Raw genomic sequence first — 18,965 nt, 5'->3', positions numbered from 1 at the left:
ACGCTTCCTCCTCTCCGCTCCGGGGACAGAAACCCGGGCTTTTTCCTGTCTCCCGGCCGCAGGGCAGCGCAGCGGGCTCTCCCCGTGCCGGCGGCCGCTCCGCTCCCTCTCGTCCACCCACATGGGTGTCGCGCGGGGCCCCCCCTCCGCTCGGCGGGCGGCGGCGGCGGCTCTCCCCGAGCCCCAGTCCCGGCCCCGGCGCGCGTAGCGCGGCGCCCTCCCGCTCTGATTCATTTGTTGTTGTTGTGCTCCCTCCCTCTCTCCTCTTCTCTCCCTCTCCCTCCTCTTTCTGAACTTTCGTCGCCGCGGCCGCTTGGCGGGCGAAGACTTTCCGCGCCGGGGACGCCCAGCTTCTCTCCCTCCAGCCCGCCGTCCCCGGTCGCGATGCCGTTCCCCCTGCGGACCCTGGAGCCTCTGAAGCTGTGCAGGTTGGAGGAAGGCGACGGCGCGGAGCGGGGCGGCCCGGCGCCGGGGGACCACGCCGGAGCGGCCGAAGGGGGCGGCGGGCGGCGGCGCGGCGCGGTGCCGCAGTTCGGGGCGCTGGAACAGGTCAGCTCGTACGCGCTGGTATCGCTGCTTATGCAGCTCTCCGACCTGTCCCGCTGCGCCGGAGACATCTTCGGAGGGATCCTGAGCGAGGCGGACACGCTGTGCCACCGCAACGCCCGGCTCCAGCGCCGCCTGGGAGCCCTCGAAGCTCTGCTCGCACGCCTGGACCACCGCAAAGTGAAGATCCGTGAGTGACTGCGGGGTTCGGGCTCAGCCGGGCTCCTGACAGCGCGGCCACCGCTTAGCTCTGCTGGGTGTGTGCGGGCACAGTTCGGTAAATGGAAACCTGGGTGCAGTTTCCAGCTACTTCTGTAGTTCTCCTGAGCTCGTCTCTTGATGAGGAGGGTCTGCTGCGTGCAGGCACATCCCACGTCTGCATGTGCAACTTCTTACATAGCATAGGTCCAGGGCTGACGGGCTGGAGAGGTGTTTCTTAGATTCTCGTATGAACCTGATGCTGGCCCTTAGAAGCGAGTGGCTGTGTGACTGCACAGAGTTATAGAAAAGCGGTGTCTTTTCCCAGTTCAGTCTAGCTTTGGAAAAGGATCATGTGAAAATGGTATGTGCTCCGTGTGGTTTCAGTGGTGTGTGTCCCTGACCCTGCAGAAGTGCAAGATGGCTCTCAGCATCAGCATGGCATTCTCAGTGTGTTGGAAGCGGTCATAAATCCTAAGAACTGAGTTCCAGCAACTGCAGAAGATCCCCAGGGTGTAAGCCTTGGTGAGACTGGTGCTCTGAGACCATCAATTGGCCCCATTGAAATGAGGGTTGGAAGCCTGCTTTGCACATGGTGTGCTTGTGAACAAATTTGGTCATAAACTCCTTTTACAGATAAAGTTCAAAGAGTGTGGACTCCGTAACTCACCTGTTGCATTGCAGAGTTATTCCTTCTGCTGTTCCTTGTGCTGTACTTCAGCTGATTCCCTCTTGCTTCCAGAGGAGGAAGCTCCCGTTGCTCTTAACAGAAGGCCATTTCTGTGATTTGCGACCTTTAAGTGACAGTTCTGTGATAACATTTGACTTTCTGGAGCTTTGTAGCTGTCTGATAAACTTCAGGTGCTTTTCTTCCTCACCGAGACAGGGACGTTTTCCTCTGACAGTGTTGTTACATTGGCATGGTATGGTGCATACAGACATAAAGTGAGGAGGGTGTTTCCTACTGGGGATGCCTGCAGCAGGGTGCTGCATTACATCAGTGCCTAGATAAATATATTCAGCTTTATTTCTCTGCTGTAAACAGGGAGCGTATTGCTAAGCACTGTGCAACCCATCCATAGGGAAGGGTGAGATGAGGCACCGTGCAAACCCTGACATTTTGTATGTGTCAGATGTTTGGTTGTTGTATTCTCTCTTGGTCATCAGTTTGCACAAGCCATTTATTTGCTACTTATATTTTTTTATTATAACTCAGTTCTTTGAGCTAAGCCTGTTATTGCTTTTAATTTGATGGTCATTGCACCCAAGCTGGGTGCAGTTCCTGTTAGGCTTTCCCCGTTTGGTTTAAATTCTTCATTAGGGAGTGTCTCTGCTGTCAAATTTAATGTTGCTACTTAGCAGTTGTGTTGCTGCTAGCATTTACTTTGCAAAGAAATAATTATTTCTCAACGGCTTTAATAAATGAGATATTTCTAACCTTGTTAAAGTTGTGTGAAATGCAGGCTTCTGATAAAGGACACGTATCAGTCACAAGGAATTGATCCGTAGGCTAACCATGTTGACATAGAGTTGCACATAAAGACCTGTCCATTCTCTTGTTACAAGCTTATTCATATTGCAGTCTGGCAATATGGATATCAGTGAAAGGCTCTTCACCAGAGGGCGGTGGGCATGGAACAGACTGCCCAAGACAGTGGTCATGGGCCCAAGTGCTGGAGTTCAAGGAGCGTTTGGACAGGGCTGTCGGACATAGGATTTGGATTTTGGGTAGTGACGTGTGGAGCCAGGGGTTGGATGTGGTGATCCCTGTGGGTCCCTTCCAGCTCAATGTACTCGATGATGTTGTGATTATGGCCACGGAGATGGAGTGGGATGAACAGCTGTAGTGAGCATTGCGAACTCCTCTGTAATGGAAGCTGTCACAAGCTGTCTGCAAATGTAACCCTGTTGCTGGCTTTAAATGTAAATATCTCAAAAATGGTGAGAAAAGTGAAGTTACGTGGGCTTTGTTTGGAAACAGTGGCAGGGGTTGGTTTTTAAATTATTTTTTTACACTTACATATTTGAAGACACAGCAACTTCATGGAGGAAGCTGCTGGAGTGGGACTGTAAGAGTGCCAAGGGTTATAATGCAAAATAAACTACATTCACTTTTAACAGGCTCTTGCTCATAAATGTTTTCTTGTGCAGACTAAAATATTATCTACTGTACCTCTTGTGGCATACAGACTGCTGAAACATGATGTTGTGTCAGATGATTTAAGTATCCCAGTCTGGCTTTTTACTGAAATGAGGGGATAGGAGATTGTACACCTGCTTTTTAGATCATGGGCAATTTCCACTTGAAAAAATGGTTTGTGTTCTCTTTGTGGGGCCCAGGCAATAATTTCCTCTTAAAGCTGAAGTTCCTGGGGTGGTCCCAGCATGATTTTTTTATGGCAAGGACCAGAGGACAAGCAAACTTCACATATGGACCCCAATCATTCCTTAGGAAGTAGCTGTGGGATGGCAGACTAGTGTAAGCTACTCTCTGTGTGTTCCTGATGTTTGGGAAAGTACATACTTTGACAACATGAGGGGTTTTTGTGTGGATTATCATAAATTTGTTTCAAAACAGAGCTTCCATGCAGTGTCCTGCAGTAGCACGGGTCTGTGAGTGCTCACCATGGAACCATGATGTGCACGTGACACAGGGAGAGTGGGTACAACAAACCTTTGTCTTCAGTGAGTCACTCTGTACACTCATGAATGCTACCTGTGTGTCTGGCTGCACAGTACATGTGCGTAGGATCCACGTGCTCCTCAGGGCTGCTATCAGATGGATGGTACCGGGCATTAGACCGGTAGTTGTCGACTATGTCTTGAACCATCTCTGCTGATTCTCTTCTGTTACTTGCTCTTTGGTATACTTTAGTAAAAGCATTGAAGTCTTCACTCTGCCCCGTGCAGAAAAACATTATAATTTTGACACATCATATGATTTACGGCAGCATTGATAAAATTCTCTGTTGTAGTAGGTGCTACATATTTGTAGCTCTCACAAGGTGAAAACTTCCTCAAGAGTAGCTGGGTTTCTGTCGTGCCCATCAACTGGGAGGCCATTTTCCGAGTGTTTTATACTGGTGTACCGACTGTGTGTGGGTAGCAGTTTCACCTGTGCTTTGGGATACTGAAGGCAGCTTTCAACTGTACGTGATGTCAGTGATGATTGCTTTTTCCGAGGTTCACCACTGGCAATGAGATGCACTGGGATCGTTCATCTCTCCCTGGTTGGGTTTGGCTGTCCTAACCCTTGTATTAATGATGGCTGAGATATCTATGTTTATGATCCGTGACTTAGAGACTGATGCTTGACTCTCTTACTTTGATTTGAGGATATTTTTAAGGCCATTTGGTAAAATGACTTCCTGACACTTATTTGAGCTTTGCATGATGAGCTGGATGTTGTGCCATCAGAAGGAAAGTCAAAATATGAGACATGTCCCTGCGGGGCTGATGACTGGTTTATAACTCAAGGCAGCGGGAGGCACTGAGGACTCAAGGTGGCTCATGACATTTCAGTGCTGTGTGCAGCCTGCAGAATTAATTAGATTCAGTAGATTTTTGGCACTCTTTCATCAGGTTTTCATTAAGTTTGTGTACATTGTTGTTGTGCGTGGTACTTTGTTACATGTTTCCAGCATGCAACCGCAGCAACATGGTTTGTACCATAGAGCTTGCCTAGCAGCTTTGTGTTTTCTAGGCGCTGTGCGTCTGTATCTGTGACCTCACATTAAGTGATGTTGTTTTCCTTACTTTCCATTCCTAAATGTCAGGGTGGGTGAGGACAAGTGCCTCTTTGAAGTGATCAGAGCTTGTTAAAAGGTGTGTGATGGCAGCAGAGAAACCTGGCATGAATTACAAGGTCAGCTCTTGGGAAATGTTGTGAGGCCTTCAACAGCCATTGTTTTTATAGTGAACAAAGAAGGACGTTTTTCCATTACTATTCATCCTCCATCATCAGATTATGCAAAAATTAATATTGCTGCTGTTTTCTGTGAGTCCTAATGGTTGGGCAGACTGGAAGGCTGTTCTTCTGTTGTCTGTGCTATTTATTTCAGTCTTTCTGGAGAGATGTTTTGGGAGATATGCTCGGAGGTTAACCTAATGACAGCTTCTGGTTCAGCTCCTCCAGTTAGTAGGGCAGGGTTTGGTCAGTTTTGCCTCCTCTTCTAATAAGAAGAAACTGATCCTGTGGGAGGGAGGAAATGCTCCCTCCTAATTAGCGCCGTTGTTTGAAATCTTTCAGCGTTTGGTTTTAAAGGCACAGCTTGCTCATTTGATGTTCCTGAAGAATGTGCGTACAGATATCTGTTTTTTCAAGTTTAACACATTAATGAAAGAGAGCGGGGAGGTTGGGAAGGATGGCTTTCCATTTGTCTGAATGATGTAAGGACAATCCAGTTTACGCTTCATCTCCTGCTATTTTGTTTAGTAAGTATTTTCCACTCTTTGTGTGTAAGGCAGTCCTGGAGCACGTTTCCTGCTTTAGCTGAACAGGAAGCTTTATTCAGCTTATTCCTAGGGAAACTCCTCCTCCATCCCTTGCCTTAAAAGTGAGCGCTATTCAGGATGGGATCTGCAGCAGGCAGGACATGATCTGGCTGCAGACTTGCTAGGCTTCCCGTAGCATTTGGTATAAGGAGAGTGGGTACAAGACATCCACCAGCTCAATATAGCAAAAAGAGACCTTGAGAGAACACAACCACACACACACACAAAGGAAATATAGAGGATAAAAAAAAAAAGCAAACCCCATAGTGTGTGCTGTTGAGGATGCTTTAGCAAAAGAGCCTCCTTTTCAACAAAATTCTGTTCTAACAATATATTGTTCAGATTTTTCACATGACCATGCGCTGTGGTATTCTCTCTGTTGCTGCACGGTAGGAAGATTCAGCAACGAAGTTCATTCCATGAGGAGCAATGAATTGCTAAGTTCTTGAAAGGAAGAAATCTTCTCTTTTACCCCATTGTAATTATTTAGATTGCTGCTTAGAGGCAATATAACTCTTGCTTTATTTAGCTAGTGCAAGACTAATTATCTGTGGAAATTCAACCTGATCCAAAGGAGATTTCATTTGAAATAAGCAGGAAGAAAGCCTGTTAGGGACAGATTTCCCATGGGGACAGTGGGCCAAGTCGCTGTCCTGCAGAGTGGCAAAGCTCCAGTTGAATTCAGTCTGATGAGGATTTGGCTTGCTGTTTTGAAAACAGTTGACGCTCCTTGGCTGAAATCTAGAGCGGCTTTGTGCATTGCTCAGAACCTTTTATACAACACCTATGGACATTTATTTCCGTAGATCTTATGATTGGCTGGATTGTTCAGGAAAGCAGTGTTTAGGAGAGGTAGTTAATGAATTCAACGTTCTTGTGTTTGGTTGTTTTTTATTGGAATCTATTTTGAACATTCCTAGATATTTTAGGATATAATAAAATGTCCTCAGAAGTTTCTCTTCTTATTAACATTGGCACAGTCTCAGTTTGGTTCAGGGAGAGCTAGTAATCTTGGTCTTGTGGGCTTCTCTCCTAAGCTGCTAATATGAAGTTCCTGCAGAAGAGGCTTTTTTTTTTTTTTTTTTTAAATAACCTATTAACAAACATAAAACAACACAGTGGAAGCCACTGAAATTCTTCAAAACCTCTGCCTTGGAACTCAATCTGACCTCTAACTGGTGGAATTCAAGTGAGGTTTCCAAGGGGGATGAAGAGCAGACGATGCCACATGAAGCGTTTTGTGCTGGCTGCCATCAGCCATGCGATGCTGCACCCAGCATGTCTAAGGCCGTGCTCACTGCAGTACCTCTCAGCTGTTGCCATGTTTCTGGGTGAAGGAGAGAAAGTTTTCCTTTCTTCCGGATCCTTTTTCTTTTTCTTTTTTTTTTCCCCCACCCTACATGTTCAAGTCAGTGATACTGGAATAAAGACCTGTGTATTGGTTGGAACTCAGTCAGTGCTGAGAGTTTTGTGAAGCTGGCCCTGTACCTTAGCTAATGAGAGCAGTTGAAGCATACAGAGAAATGGTCTAGTTACTGTACTGATCAGCCTGCGTTTGCTCCTGGAGAACTCCTTTTTCCACAACTTTGAAATGAGGTTGTCCTCTGCGGTCTCACAGACCAGGGTTGTCGTCTATTCTTGTGATAGGCAATGATGAAGCCATCATGTGTTACTTGGCCCCCTGAATTCCTGTTTTTCCTAAACTGCCTTGACGGCTGCCTCTGAAGAGCTGGTATTAGCACAGTGCAAGCGTGAAGGCAGATTGAGAAATAGGAGGAATTTAAAAACGCACATCGAGGGCTTGGCAATTATGCAAAGTCCCAGTTTCTTCTGTAGTCATAAACTAGTTATCAGAAGAGAAGATCAAAGCTGTCCACCCTAGGAGTTAATGAGATCAATTAAACATGTTAATTAAATGTTGTTCTCGGCGTTAGGCTTGATGTGAAACCTGCTGATTGGATGGTAGTGCAAGAGAGCCCGGGTGACATGGCAGTTAAGAGACTGGAAAAAATGTCTTTGTACCTGTAGGTTAAGCACAGATTAATGTGGGAGGGCTTGGCAAGTTGTTTGTATTTATATTGTGCTGTGTTTTAGTAGGGCAGGGCTTCTTCTAGCTTTGGGCTGTCATGGGTTTTTTTTTTTCCTTTGTCATTTCTGAGTTACAGTGCTTTACGTTAGGCTTTATTTATTTATTTATTGGTCTCTTGTCCTTTAATCAGTGGAGTATGTATGAGTCTTTTTTGCTCTTTGAGAATTAGGAGTACTTAGAATATGAGCATTTAAGGTCCTGCTTAATGTGGTTTAGCTTGCATCACCTCTCCATCTCGAAGCAGGGTAGTTAGGCCAGCAGAGAGTCGGCATATAATTACTTTACCGTAGCTCCTCAGGATAATTTCCCTAATAAAGCCACTGGTCTACACACTTTTGTTGTAGGTTAAGGCCTGTTTTTTTAAATACATTTTTATTTTTATTTTCCATCCTTTTTTTTCATAGTAGGCCAAGCTTCCCACCCCATGCGCATACTGTGCTGAGCTGCCCCTCCATTTCCAGTGCCCATCCTGCCTTCTCTAAGCATGAACAGCCTGTGATGACCTCTGCTCTTTGCTGCCCATGTTGTTCCCTATCCCCAGCTGCATCTCTCCATCCAGACATACAACATTCTGCATGTCTGCTAGCTGGCAGTTTGAGAGGAAGGAATTGAGGGATTGGAATATGGTGACAGATGGGGTGATGTTTGGTGGAGCCATTTCATATCTCTCAGCGCTCACCCCAGTGTAAGGCTTTTTGTGCTTAAATGACATTTTAATGTTTCAGCGTGTTTAATTTCCCTAACCTATGTGTGAGCAGCAGGCCTGCTTTAGTCTGGAATTTAGTATCTTGACAACCAGGTAAGTTACTTGATTGGATATTTCTTGTACTGTAATCAGGCTTCAGTTTAACTAAGTACATTCTGATTCATCTAAGATTGTAATTTCTTAAATTGACTTAGCTCCCACATTTCAGACATTAGGACTATAACAGATGCCTCCTGAAGTAAACTGGAACTATGTTTGCTCACTGTAGTTGTAAATTTTGGCCGCTTAATTTTTCTACCAGCAATAAGTAATAATGTAAGTTATAATGGAAAAAATATGAAGTAGGGATTCCAAGCATATTGAATAATAGCAACAACGTTTCTTATTTTTTTATTGTTTAATTTTAATTTTTATTTTTTTCTGGATAAATTGCCAAGTTGAAAATGAAAACAAGAGGCTTCTCCAGAGTATTGTACATGGTAATAATGTGTTGTACGTGAATATTTTTTCTTCTAATTCTTCCCTTTTTTTTTTTTTTTTCTTTCCTAATCAAAATGCTGGCTACAGAAGGGCTCTCATCAACAACTGGGATAAATATTGTCATGCATTGGCTTGCTTCATATATTATTCTGGGTTGGTTGTCATATTAATAAGCTTTCCCAGCAGTTTTGGATTGAGTAAGAAAGGAAGAGCAGCCTTTCTCCTGGCAAAAAGACATTTGTATTCTGCTTTCTACTTTGGCTTTTGGCAACAGATGGAGTTCTGGTATGGGATACTCAGCAGGACTTGAGAGAAGTGCTTTGCAGGTTATCTCTAGTGGCACCTTTTGTTCTTGTGTGGAAGGAAAGAGCTTCCAAGTGAATGGTGTTGGCTTTTCCTTCCAATTCAATATGTAGTTGGAGCTAAGTAACTGAATCTGCTTGAACGACTTGAAAATGGCTTGAAAAACCAACTGATGTTTGGCTAATGTGGAATCTTTAAATGTTAAAAATCAAATCTCAAAATGTTGTTAGCCATGTGCTCCTTTAACAGGCTTTAAAAACGTCGAATAAGAAAAAAGGAAGCCAACTACCAAGAAATGGGAATAAGCTCTTCAAAGTATAAGTAGAATATTCAATTTCATTAGCTGTGGCAATTGATTTTCAGTTTAGAAGACATATAAGGCAAGCCAAACTTGATTGATTACACAGCAAGATCTGCCTTTTCCCATCCTCCTTTTATTCTTGCAAATAAAATAATTTTTTTCTAATTTTTTTCTCCTTGTCCTTCATATACTGTAGACACTGACAATGCTACTTAGTAGAAATCCAAGAATCTGCATTTCTGGAAATAATGTAAAATTGACTTTTATGTTAATGTATGTGCAAACAATAACACAATGAAGTACAAGTGCTGCTCTGAAAGTGATGCCTCCTATTTTATTATATTGGCCCAGAAATCAGAGGTGGATGGTGGTGGTATGGCAGTAGAGGCTGAACCTTCCCAACAAAATTCTGTTACATGTTGTTGCTGTGTGACAGAGGGCAGTCTGACAGAATGGCAACTGGCATGGAAGTGCGTATGAAGCAAGGGGGTGTCGACAAATTCCTTCATGCAGGAACAATGGCACCCACTGACATTTATTGACACCTGCTGAGCGTTGATGGAGACCATCCATTGGATGTAGCTCAGTGAGGTGGTGAATGGTGTGTTTCAGCAGTGGGTCATCTCACTGGTGCAGATTTTTACGAGTATGTCATGCAGGCTCTTGTTCATCGCTGGTAAACGCACATGTCTAATGATGTTGAAAAAGAATGTTTTGTAGCTGAGAATTTGCTTTATCAAATAGTGTTATTATGCTCTTTGTATCTGTTGTAGTTTCCATGGAAACAAACAGGAGGCATTTGTTTTGGAGAGTCCTACCTATATGGTTGTGCTCTATTTGATACTATTTTGATTGGTACTATTGGAAAGATTCTATGTAGCATACATCTGCTGGGAACTTTGCATTTGAAATATGAGAAAGCTCTTGCTAAACTCGCTTGCCCTGGAGGTGTGAGGTATGCTGCTGCGGCTCTGCCTCCGTGCTCACCAAAATCCCCCCTGGCATTGTATAGGGTTTACCTTGTCACAGGGAGGCATGCACCAGCCAGCGGTGCTTAAAGTAAATAGATGATTGCAGCTGATTTTGAAATTGTAGTCACAGTTATGATTATATAATGATTGTAATACATACTGTGCAGGGTAGTAATTGATAATCAACAGCCAGAGAAAGTAGGATCTGAAAAGATGAGGTAGATTTCTTGCCTGCCTTGTCCCGGTGGCAGGCTGTGGTGAGACAGGGCTTAGCTCAGCAGGAAGCCCCACGAGAGGAGGATGGGTGCTCTGCTCATCCCGAGGGGTGGTGAAGCCGTAGCCTTGGCTTAAAACGTTAAAAAGAGTTTATGTAGTATGGCTGCAGCACAGATTTAGCTGTGAGCACAGTGCTCATTGCCCCGGGAAAGTCTAGTCTTAACACATACAAAGCAAGCTAGAAGATGCATTTTAGTTGTGCAGTTTGGAAAGATTTGTGTTGAAGAAAACAATGTTTTGTGATAGTTATGGGCCTTCTTGAAGTCTAGAGGAGGAGCAGGTAATTAGAAATCCACTGAGTGTCAGCCTTAGGTAAGTACCACAAACACATGAAGCTCTAGGTATTTCTTTAGTTTGTCACATTACAAAAGCCTCTGTTTGTTCTGAATCTGTTACAGAGACACTGCATTTGCTTGATGGAAATGAAGACCAAAGCCATCCGTAGTACTTGTTATCTTGCTTGCTCCTTCTCACTGCTGGGCCTGGCTCCAATTCTGCAGTTTGCAGTGTCCCCTCTGTAGAGCATGGTGTATGGGATGGGAGAGAGTGTGCTTTGAGACACATTGTTCTGGCTCTGCTGCTCCAAGAGAGCGTGTTCTCCTCTCCCTTCCCTTTTCCCAACACACACAATACAGTACATTTTTCTTACTAGCCATTTTGTTACTGTTAGTAACCTTGCTGGTGAGAGAGCTGTGAAACAGTCTGGAAAGGGATACAGCTTCTCAATAGCAGGATGAAGAGTACATAGTTCAGCTTTCCACATAATGTGCTACAGGTTAACACATCAAATACTTAGATAATTGAAATACATTATGCAGTACAAGTGGTAGAAAAAGGAATTAGATCACAATGGTAAAAAGCATTTCTTCATTTGAACTTGTCAGTTTGGCATGTTTGGGCTTAATTTGTTTTGTCACCAGTTTTGCGACGCTATAACACATAACATATTTCTAATTTAAGTTATTGGTAGTGGCTTATAAAAATAAAATATTTCCCCAGAAGTGGGAAGGCACCTCTGGGTATCATCTAATCTTACCCACTGCTCACAGTAGGCTCAGATCTCAATGATGAGAGCTGTGTCCAGTTGGGTTGTGAGAATCTTCTAGGTGAGGTGTACGTAACCAATCTGCAGCCTGTGCCAGCATCTGACTACCCTCACAGTTACAGTTCTTTCTTATGTTTAAATGGAATGTCTTGTATTTTGGCTTGTTCCAATTATTTCTTGTCAAAGCATTATAAGCAGGAATGCTAGTATACTCTTCCTTACTGGAAGGTTGGCCTGTGGGATAACTTTAATAGCCTCAGGAAAAGTTCTTCCTGCTTCTGTTGGAGGACAAGAGAATACACTTACTGATATCAGAAAGACAGAAACTACCAGCAGTGGATGCAGTGGAGACTGTTTCCAGTGTCTCACCTTACAGATGCTGTTGGCAATATCTCTTCCAGAGTGGAAAGCATTCAGTGTTTGCAGGAGGAATCCTGAACAACCCTTATGCATGCCCAAGAATTTCAGTACCAGCTTCCTTTTTGAAATTCTGACAAAGATTCTTGGCTAGGTTTTTGGAAACTGTCTAGGATCTAGGTTACATTAAAACAATACCTTCTTTTTTTTGCTTGTCACCAGGAACTTTATTAAGTAGGTTAGAAAGGATACCATATAGTTCTGTTCTTCATTTTGCTAGGGACAAGCAAAAGAACCCCATTGAGAATTACAGGAAACACCTTTTTCATCATCCACAACAGCATCTGGTTGAATAAAGTAGTCCCCCAGTAGCCTGATTTGCTTTTAATTGATGCATTTTCTTATCCTTCCCTTAAATAAGTACTCTTTTAGGCTGAGTTAACTGGCAGAATTTTATCCACTTGATGGTACTTTAAATGAAATCTGTGATTTAAGTGCTAAATAAAAATCTGTTGTGCGGGGGAAAAAATAGCTTTATGTATATACATATACGCATTTTTATATATATATGTCAGACTGCAGGATATCTTACATAAAATGTTACTTACATACATGGATGGTAAGCTATTACTATGCCTTTTTTTTTTTTTTTTTCCCCCTCTCAATGAAAGTATATAAGCTCTAGTTAAAGTATCCATGTGAAGGAAGCCAAACTGGCATCTGATAAAGCTATACTTAAAAACCTTGGAAGGATTTCTGCCATATGAAAGATGTTATGTGTAAGTTCTTGAAATAAAGCTTTAAATTGGAGATTCCAAATCAAAAGTCTACCAGATCATCCTAAACTTAGGGGATTTAAATACTACATCACACTTTTCCATTGGAGTTCTGTTTTCCTGCACTCTTTTTATATTGTACATTTAACTTGATTTTTGTTACAGCACCTCCGGGAAATATGCATTGGATAAGCTTGTAATTTCAGGTATTTGGCACCTCAGCTGCTTTCTGCTGTAAACTCTTGCAAAAATGGGGTTCACTGAGAAGTCTGGCTGTAAATATTGGAACATAAGGAAACTTTTTTTTTTTTTTTTTTTTTTTTTTTTTTTTTCCATTATTTTGTGTCTAAGGAGAATAGTTGTAACCTTGGAATGCATCCTGTTTTCTCTGCTGCAGTGAAACTCTTGCTTTTATTCATAATAGTTACTGCTTTTCCTTCTTTACCAAGGCTGCCTGCATCTGACCTAGGGTTCCTTAAAGCCAAAGGCTAATTGAGAGGTGCTCCTTTGTTTTTACCACGGAGGAAAAGATTTTTTTAAAAAACAGCTAGTATTCCCTGTGGCGTTTTCAATCAAACCTTGAGACTCTGTGGAGAAAGCAAAACAAAGCACAAACAAAATACAACAACAAAACGACTAATTGACTTTAATTGTCCAAACTATGAGGAAACCAACTATAAATCAAGGCGCTGTATCCTACATGCATGCATTCTCATTTCATCTTTCTGATTTGTATCATTAAATCAAGAACTTAATCTGCGGTCATTTTTAAGTTGATAATATTCCTTGATACGCATTTTTATATAAAGAGATGGTGTAGCAAAAAGTCTCATTTTGTGTGTTTCTTGTTTGCATTTAAGGTCAGGAAGACACAGAGGGCTGAAATCCTGCTTTGACTTATGATTTACGTTTTCCAACATCAGTTTTGGCCTTGAGTTGCCAAGTATTAACTTGGAACGAAGAGCTATATCTAAGTGGCTGATGGATGGGTTGTGACAGTGAAGTTCTCCTCCCTTGTGTTCACATCCTTGGAGCTCAGTTCCTGGTTAAATTGGAGCCTTGTCTTCATATTCAAAATCCTGCTTGCTTCAGGAGGAGTTAAAAATGCTGAGGTTTGCATTCTGTGTCTGTAATAGTGAAGAGGTAAGAGAGACAGGGAAAAAAAGGAGGTGAAAGGAATGTAGGTAACCTTTTTTTTTAGGGGGGGGGGAAGGGAGGGAAGTGATTATTTCCTCCAGAGTTTCCTAATGCAATAGTTTTTTTGGATTGATGTCTTGTCTATCTATGGTATGCAAAAAGTTTTTATATTCCCTTTATATTGCTTTTACCTTTTCCTTGCAAACACTTTGTGTGTGGGTTGTGGTATATTTAAAAAAGAAAGAAAAAACTATCAGAAAAAGATCTTTTTTTGCCCTATCTCTTTCCAGTTGTTCCACATTTAATTCAGTAGCTCAAGTTATAGCAGGTTCATGTTTCAGCAAAATTGCTCAGATTACCCATCATTCTTCCTCTCTGAAATGTTGTAAAAACAGAAAAGGGGTTAGTTTGAGAGGAGAGGGAATCATCAGCGGTGGAAAAAATAGTGTGGACTTCTGCCAGCTGTCTGGGGTGTCCTGAAATCAGAAAGTGGGTGGCTGCCCATGATGCTGTAGTTAGTTGATGTTTCCTTTGCATTTAATTATTATTACTTTTGTGCGTGTGTCTAACTGGATGGAGAAAATAAAGTGGTTAGAGCAGAAGGCACAAGTTGTAAAGGAAAGAAGAAAGATTATCTTGGGAGGTGAGCATCAATGACATTGAATTAATGAGGTTCTGTCCTGTGCAGCCATCCTGCAGCTAAGTTAGATTAACACGTGTGTTGTCTTACTGTTGTCAGTGCAGTTTTTGTATGTATAAACCCACAAGAATGGGAGGAGAAAAGGTGCATTTTGTTTTGCTGGAAGGAATTTTAGGGGCAAAAATAGTGAAAAATCCATAAAAGTTAAAATGCTGTGAGTGAAATCCTATGAATACTATTGATGCTAGAGGGCTCGGGGTTGCCAGCATTCCCATGGAACATCTAATAACGACCAGCACTCTTGTATTGTAAGCTTGCAGGATCTCCTCTGTTACAATGATTTAAGACTTGTCTGAATGCTAGGGTCTTCCATGTCTTCCTCTACCATAGGAGTTTAGTCATTTTCATTTGAGAAATTCAGAAAGACTGTGAGAATTCAGAAAGGCTTAGTCAGTTTGGCTTTCATGCTCAGTACATCAGTGGCCAAATTTATCCACTAGATCTGAGGAGGAAGGGCTAGGGATCTCTTGAACACACAGTGGTTGAGGTTGGCAGCCTTGCTCAAACAAGGCCTCCCAGAGCAGTGTGCCCAGCACCATGTCCAGGCAGCTTCTGAAGATCTCCAAGGAGGAGACTCCATAACTTCCCTTTGAATGCCTCGTATTTTGCAGACTTTTTATGCTGTTTTTGGGGACTAATAATGGAAAATGAAAGTAATTACATTATTTTCTGTGTATTCCATACATTTGTATATGCAAGGCATTGTTTTTCATAGAATTTCATCCCAGCGTTATTAATTAATATTTTTGTTAAAATTAATTTTATGAAATTAATATTTTTGTGATTGTTGTCTCATTCTGGTGCCCTAAAGAAGTTCACATCAGTAACTTCTCAATTGATCAATACTGGATTGGTTCAAAGCTGTCGTGGGTTACCTGTTCACCTGCTCAGCTATGCATATGCCGAAGACACTCTCTGCCACAATGTGATTAATGTTTGCTCCTTTAAATCCAGCTTGTGCTGGCAGTACCCTTGCTAGCCTGCTGATTAATTCCCATGCTGACATCTTTCCTTCTGCTTCAACAGTCCTCAAAAGCCTTCCTCAAAAATCCCCGCTTTGATTAATTCTAACACCCCTTTGCAAACAACTTAAAGGATGTTTTTACCACAGGAATTGGTTAAGGATTATAATGTACACATACCTCAAGAAGCAGTTTCGGTCTGTGTGTCTGGGAATTTCTTTGGAGAGAGTCAAATGCTTTTTGATTTCAGCTAAGTAAATTTCACAAAAGATGTATATATGATATCCCGAATGATTAATAGCTCTCAAATACTCACCCCTGCTAAGTTATACAGTATGAATCTCTGAAGAATTCCTAGTAAAAAGTTTGTGAATGGTAGACATTAAATGTCTGCAGTGGCTTTTGAAATTTTATATGTGGAAAGCGCTAATGGGAAAAATATTTTACATAGCTCCTAAGGTAAAGATAGGGTCCAGAATTTTTTAAGGCCTTGAGTTTTAAATCAGTGGGAGTTAAACTTAGAGGTTTTCCTATAAATCGTTCCTCATGCTTCTGGCAGAGCAAAAATTGAACGTATTCAAGGAAATTAGATTAAGGCTGAGAAGTAAAAAATAACAAATGGAAAGGTGTGTGCCTCATTCTAACTGCTGCATGTGAAAATAAGCTATAAAATATGTCAGGTTGTATGATAGGGTGCTGTTTCTTAGTACCTCAGCATGGGATTCATTATTTTTTTATTTTTTAGCAGCAGGATGATTAACACTTTTTTTTCTTGGTTACACTGGTCCTAAATTTTGCAGTGCTTTCACTTGCAGCTCAGAAATTGGAAATGAACAAACACTTAAGAGAGCATTGAGGATAGTATCTCTGATCTGACCGTGGAAAAATTTTCAGTTATGTTCAGAAAATTTGAAGTGAAATCTGAAAGTTTACTGTACCTGTACTAATAACAAGGTCCTAAAAGCAACAGAAAAGTTGGAGTTTTATGTAGTTTTGACTGAAAATGGAGGTTGTAGCTGTGTAGGCTTCCTTAGACGGTTGCAGGTAGAGGAGGTTGCTTCTTGTCCTGGAGCACTGGGGCTGGAGACTTGACTCAGGAGACCTTTCGTAGTGTGCCTGCTGGGTGCAGGAGATGAGTAAAATCAACAGTTTCAGTGGTTAGGTGGAAAGGAAATAGAGTAAAGCATTTGTTGTGGTAAAAGAAAACATACCTGAATGCATGCACAAGTGAGATCTCCAATCCAGATAGGCATACAGCCTGTTCTTATCTTGCCTGTGTTGCTCATCCTCCTAGCTGCCTCAGAAAAAGCTTTGAATGATGAGGCTGCTGGTGTGCCAATATTGCCTCACACAGTGTGTGCTGCCATGGTTGTGTTCTCTTCTGTTTGTCCATCACTCATTGGTCAACATCTTGACTGGTACCATGCCAATCATGCTTTCTGCCCTGTTTACATGGCATTAGTGGCTTTTAGGTCCAGCCGCGGTTTTGCCTGCCAAAAAGCAATGGGTGGGCCATGGGTAGGACCACTCCTGCTTGCAGACTAATATCTTCTCTGATGCTAAGAAGAACTGAGTGTTGGTGTGAATAAAAATAAAATGAGACCTACTATGACTGTGATGAGCAGTGCTGAGTGCAGATGACCTACTTGCTGACATGGTATTCTGCCTGGGAGTGCAGGCTGCCCTGCTCCCATAGCAGGAGATTTTGCAGGGACAGGAATTGTTTCCAGACCTTGAGACATGGGGATGCTGTGGTAATCAGGCTGGCATAATTAGAATCAATGAGAACTTTTGCTAGTGTAAGAATGCAGTGCAGTGTTTTTGTTTTATTTTGGATCTTCACATGCAGAGACAGGCAAGGATGCGCTGCCATTTCTGTTGCAGGGAAAGATAGATCTTCTGCAGTGCTGCAGCTGGTGACCAGTACCTTCTCATTGTAGTAGTGGCTTATTTGGTCTGTACTTGGTCCATATCAAAACCTGATGATTAGATATGTGGAAGAGTAATGTGAAGCAAGGAGAACTTGCTGTATTTGAAACAATAAAATGGTGGTAGCTCCAGCCACCTCAAGCTGGCTTGAGATGTGGCTATCAGGTTGTCTCAATATTCAGTAGGGGAAGCAAATGTCTAACAGAACTCGAATTTGCAAAGATCTAAAAATCAAATGGATTTATTTTTTGTTCTGAGAAAAGACACTTTAGTCCACATATTCCTTCATTTAAGAAGTTACTTTTTGACATTTTGGCTTGGTGTGTGTATATCAAATCAAGAGGAAGTGGCAAATTGAGGTGCTATCTATCTTGCTTCAACAAAACAGGCAAAATCACTGGCTCGCACAGAAGTGTGGCTAAGTACAAGTGTGGGGCACCTGGCAGCTCCTGGTGAACAAATGCGCTGAACAATTTGAGGAAGTATGGCCAAATGCTGCCATTTGGAACTGTTGCCAGTTAATGCGAGTTAGAGCAGCCCCAGGTTACAGTGGCACTTGAGAGAAAAGCATTGAATGGGAGCCAGCTCTGGTACTTTCTTGGCCAGATCTCCATTGCTTTACGACCTTGTGGTGTTGGCACTACCTTTCTCCTCCTCCTCCTCAAAGCCAGTGGCAACGTTTTAGAAAAGTATCCTATTCCAAAATAAATGTGCGCATGCAGACTTGCTGAGAAGTAGCACAAAGTGTGAAATTAAAACAGATTTTGTTATTTTGGTATAAGTTGGTTTGTAGTTTATAACCACTCCCAAAGTATATAGTAAATGCTGTTTAAGTGTAAGGCCTCTTATTTTCTTTAATAAATGGTTTTGAATTTGTCCTGACCTATATTGTTAATTCTATCGAGCAGTTAATGGCATGAGTTTATTTTCAGGATTTTTGCTCAGCTTCTGGCTTAATAGAACACTGCAAACAAAGATTCCATTTTTTAAAGTACATTAAGATTAAAATAGTTTTTTGGTTGTTTTTTTTTTTTTTTTTTTTTTTTTTTCAAATACCATTAGATAGTCATTTATCATCTTAACCTCAGATCTACATTAGTGATGTTTTTAGGGTTTCTTTAAAAAAAAAAACAACAAAAAACAAAAAACAAAACAACATCACAGCATTATAGGTATTGGAAAGGACCTCTAGACATCACTGAGTCCAACTCCCCCCTGCCCCCGCTAAAGCAGGTTCCCTACAGTAGATTGCATAGGAAAGTGTTCAGGTGAATTTTAAGTATTTCCAGAGGAGACTCTACAACCTCTGTGGGCAGCCTGTTCCAGTGCTCTGTCACCTTCACAGTAAAGAAGTTCAGACCTCTGGGGATCACTGCTAGCTAGCTGCAGGCCTCCAAGTAGACCCTGTGCCACTGATGACAATCTTCTGAGCTCTTCGAGTCAGCCAGCTCTCAGTCCACCTCACTATTCACTCACCCGTCCCCCATTTCCTAAACTACATTACAAAGATGCTATAGGAGACAATGTCTAAAGCCTTGCTGAAGTCAAGGTACACAACACCCACTGCACTCCCCTCTTCTACGCAGCTGGTCATGACATCAAAGAAAGCTAACATATTGGTCAAACATAATTTTGCCTTGGTGAATCCATGTTGACTACTCTTGATAACCTAATTTTCTTCCACTTGCTTGGAGA

At 42.1% G+C, this 18,965-nt stretch overlaps 1 protein-coding gene across 5 annotated transcripts in view; it reads left to right on the top strand.

Annotated features, from left to right (window-relative positions):
- Positions 1-259: 259 nt before the first annotated feature.
- NHSL1 (NHS like 1) overlaps positions 260-18,965 on the top strand; it is a 163,804-nt gene continuing 145,098 nt past the window's right edge. For 4 of the 5 annotated variants that reach the window (XM_052674475.1, XM_052674467.1, XM_052674459.1 and 1 more), the window contains exon 1: positions 274-736. In XM_052674475.1, the coding sequence (XP_052530435.1) occupies positions 385-736 (352 nt within the window). In that variant the 5' untranslated portion in view covers positions 274-384. Of the gene's footprint in view, positions 737-18,965 lie in introns of all 5 variants that reach the window. The other variant, XM_052674520.1, reaches the window with a different exon arrangement.

Source organism: Tympanuchus pallidicinctus, unplaced genomic scaffold (assembly GCF_026119805.1).
Source record: "Tympanuchus pallidicinctus isolate F22 unplaced genomic scaffold, pur_lepc_1.0 scaffold1, whole genome shotgun sequence".
Taxonomy (NCBI): Eukaryota; Metazoa; Chordata; class Aves; order Galliformes; family Phasianidae; genus Tympanuchus; species Tympanuchus pallidicinctus.
This window is presented reverse-complemented; position numbering and strand designations above follow the sequence as displayed.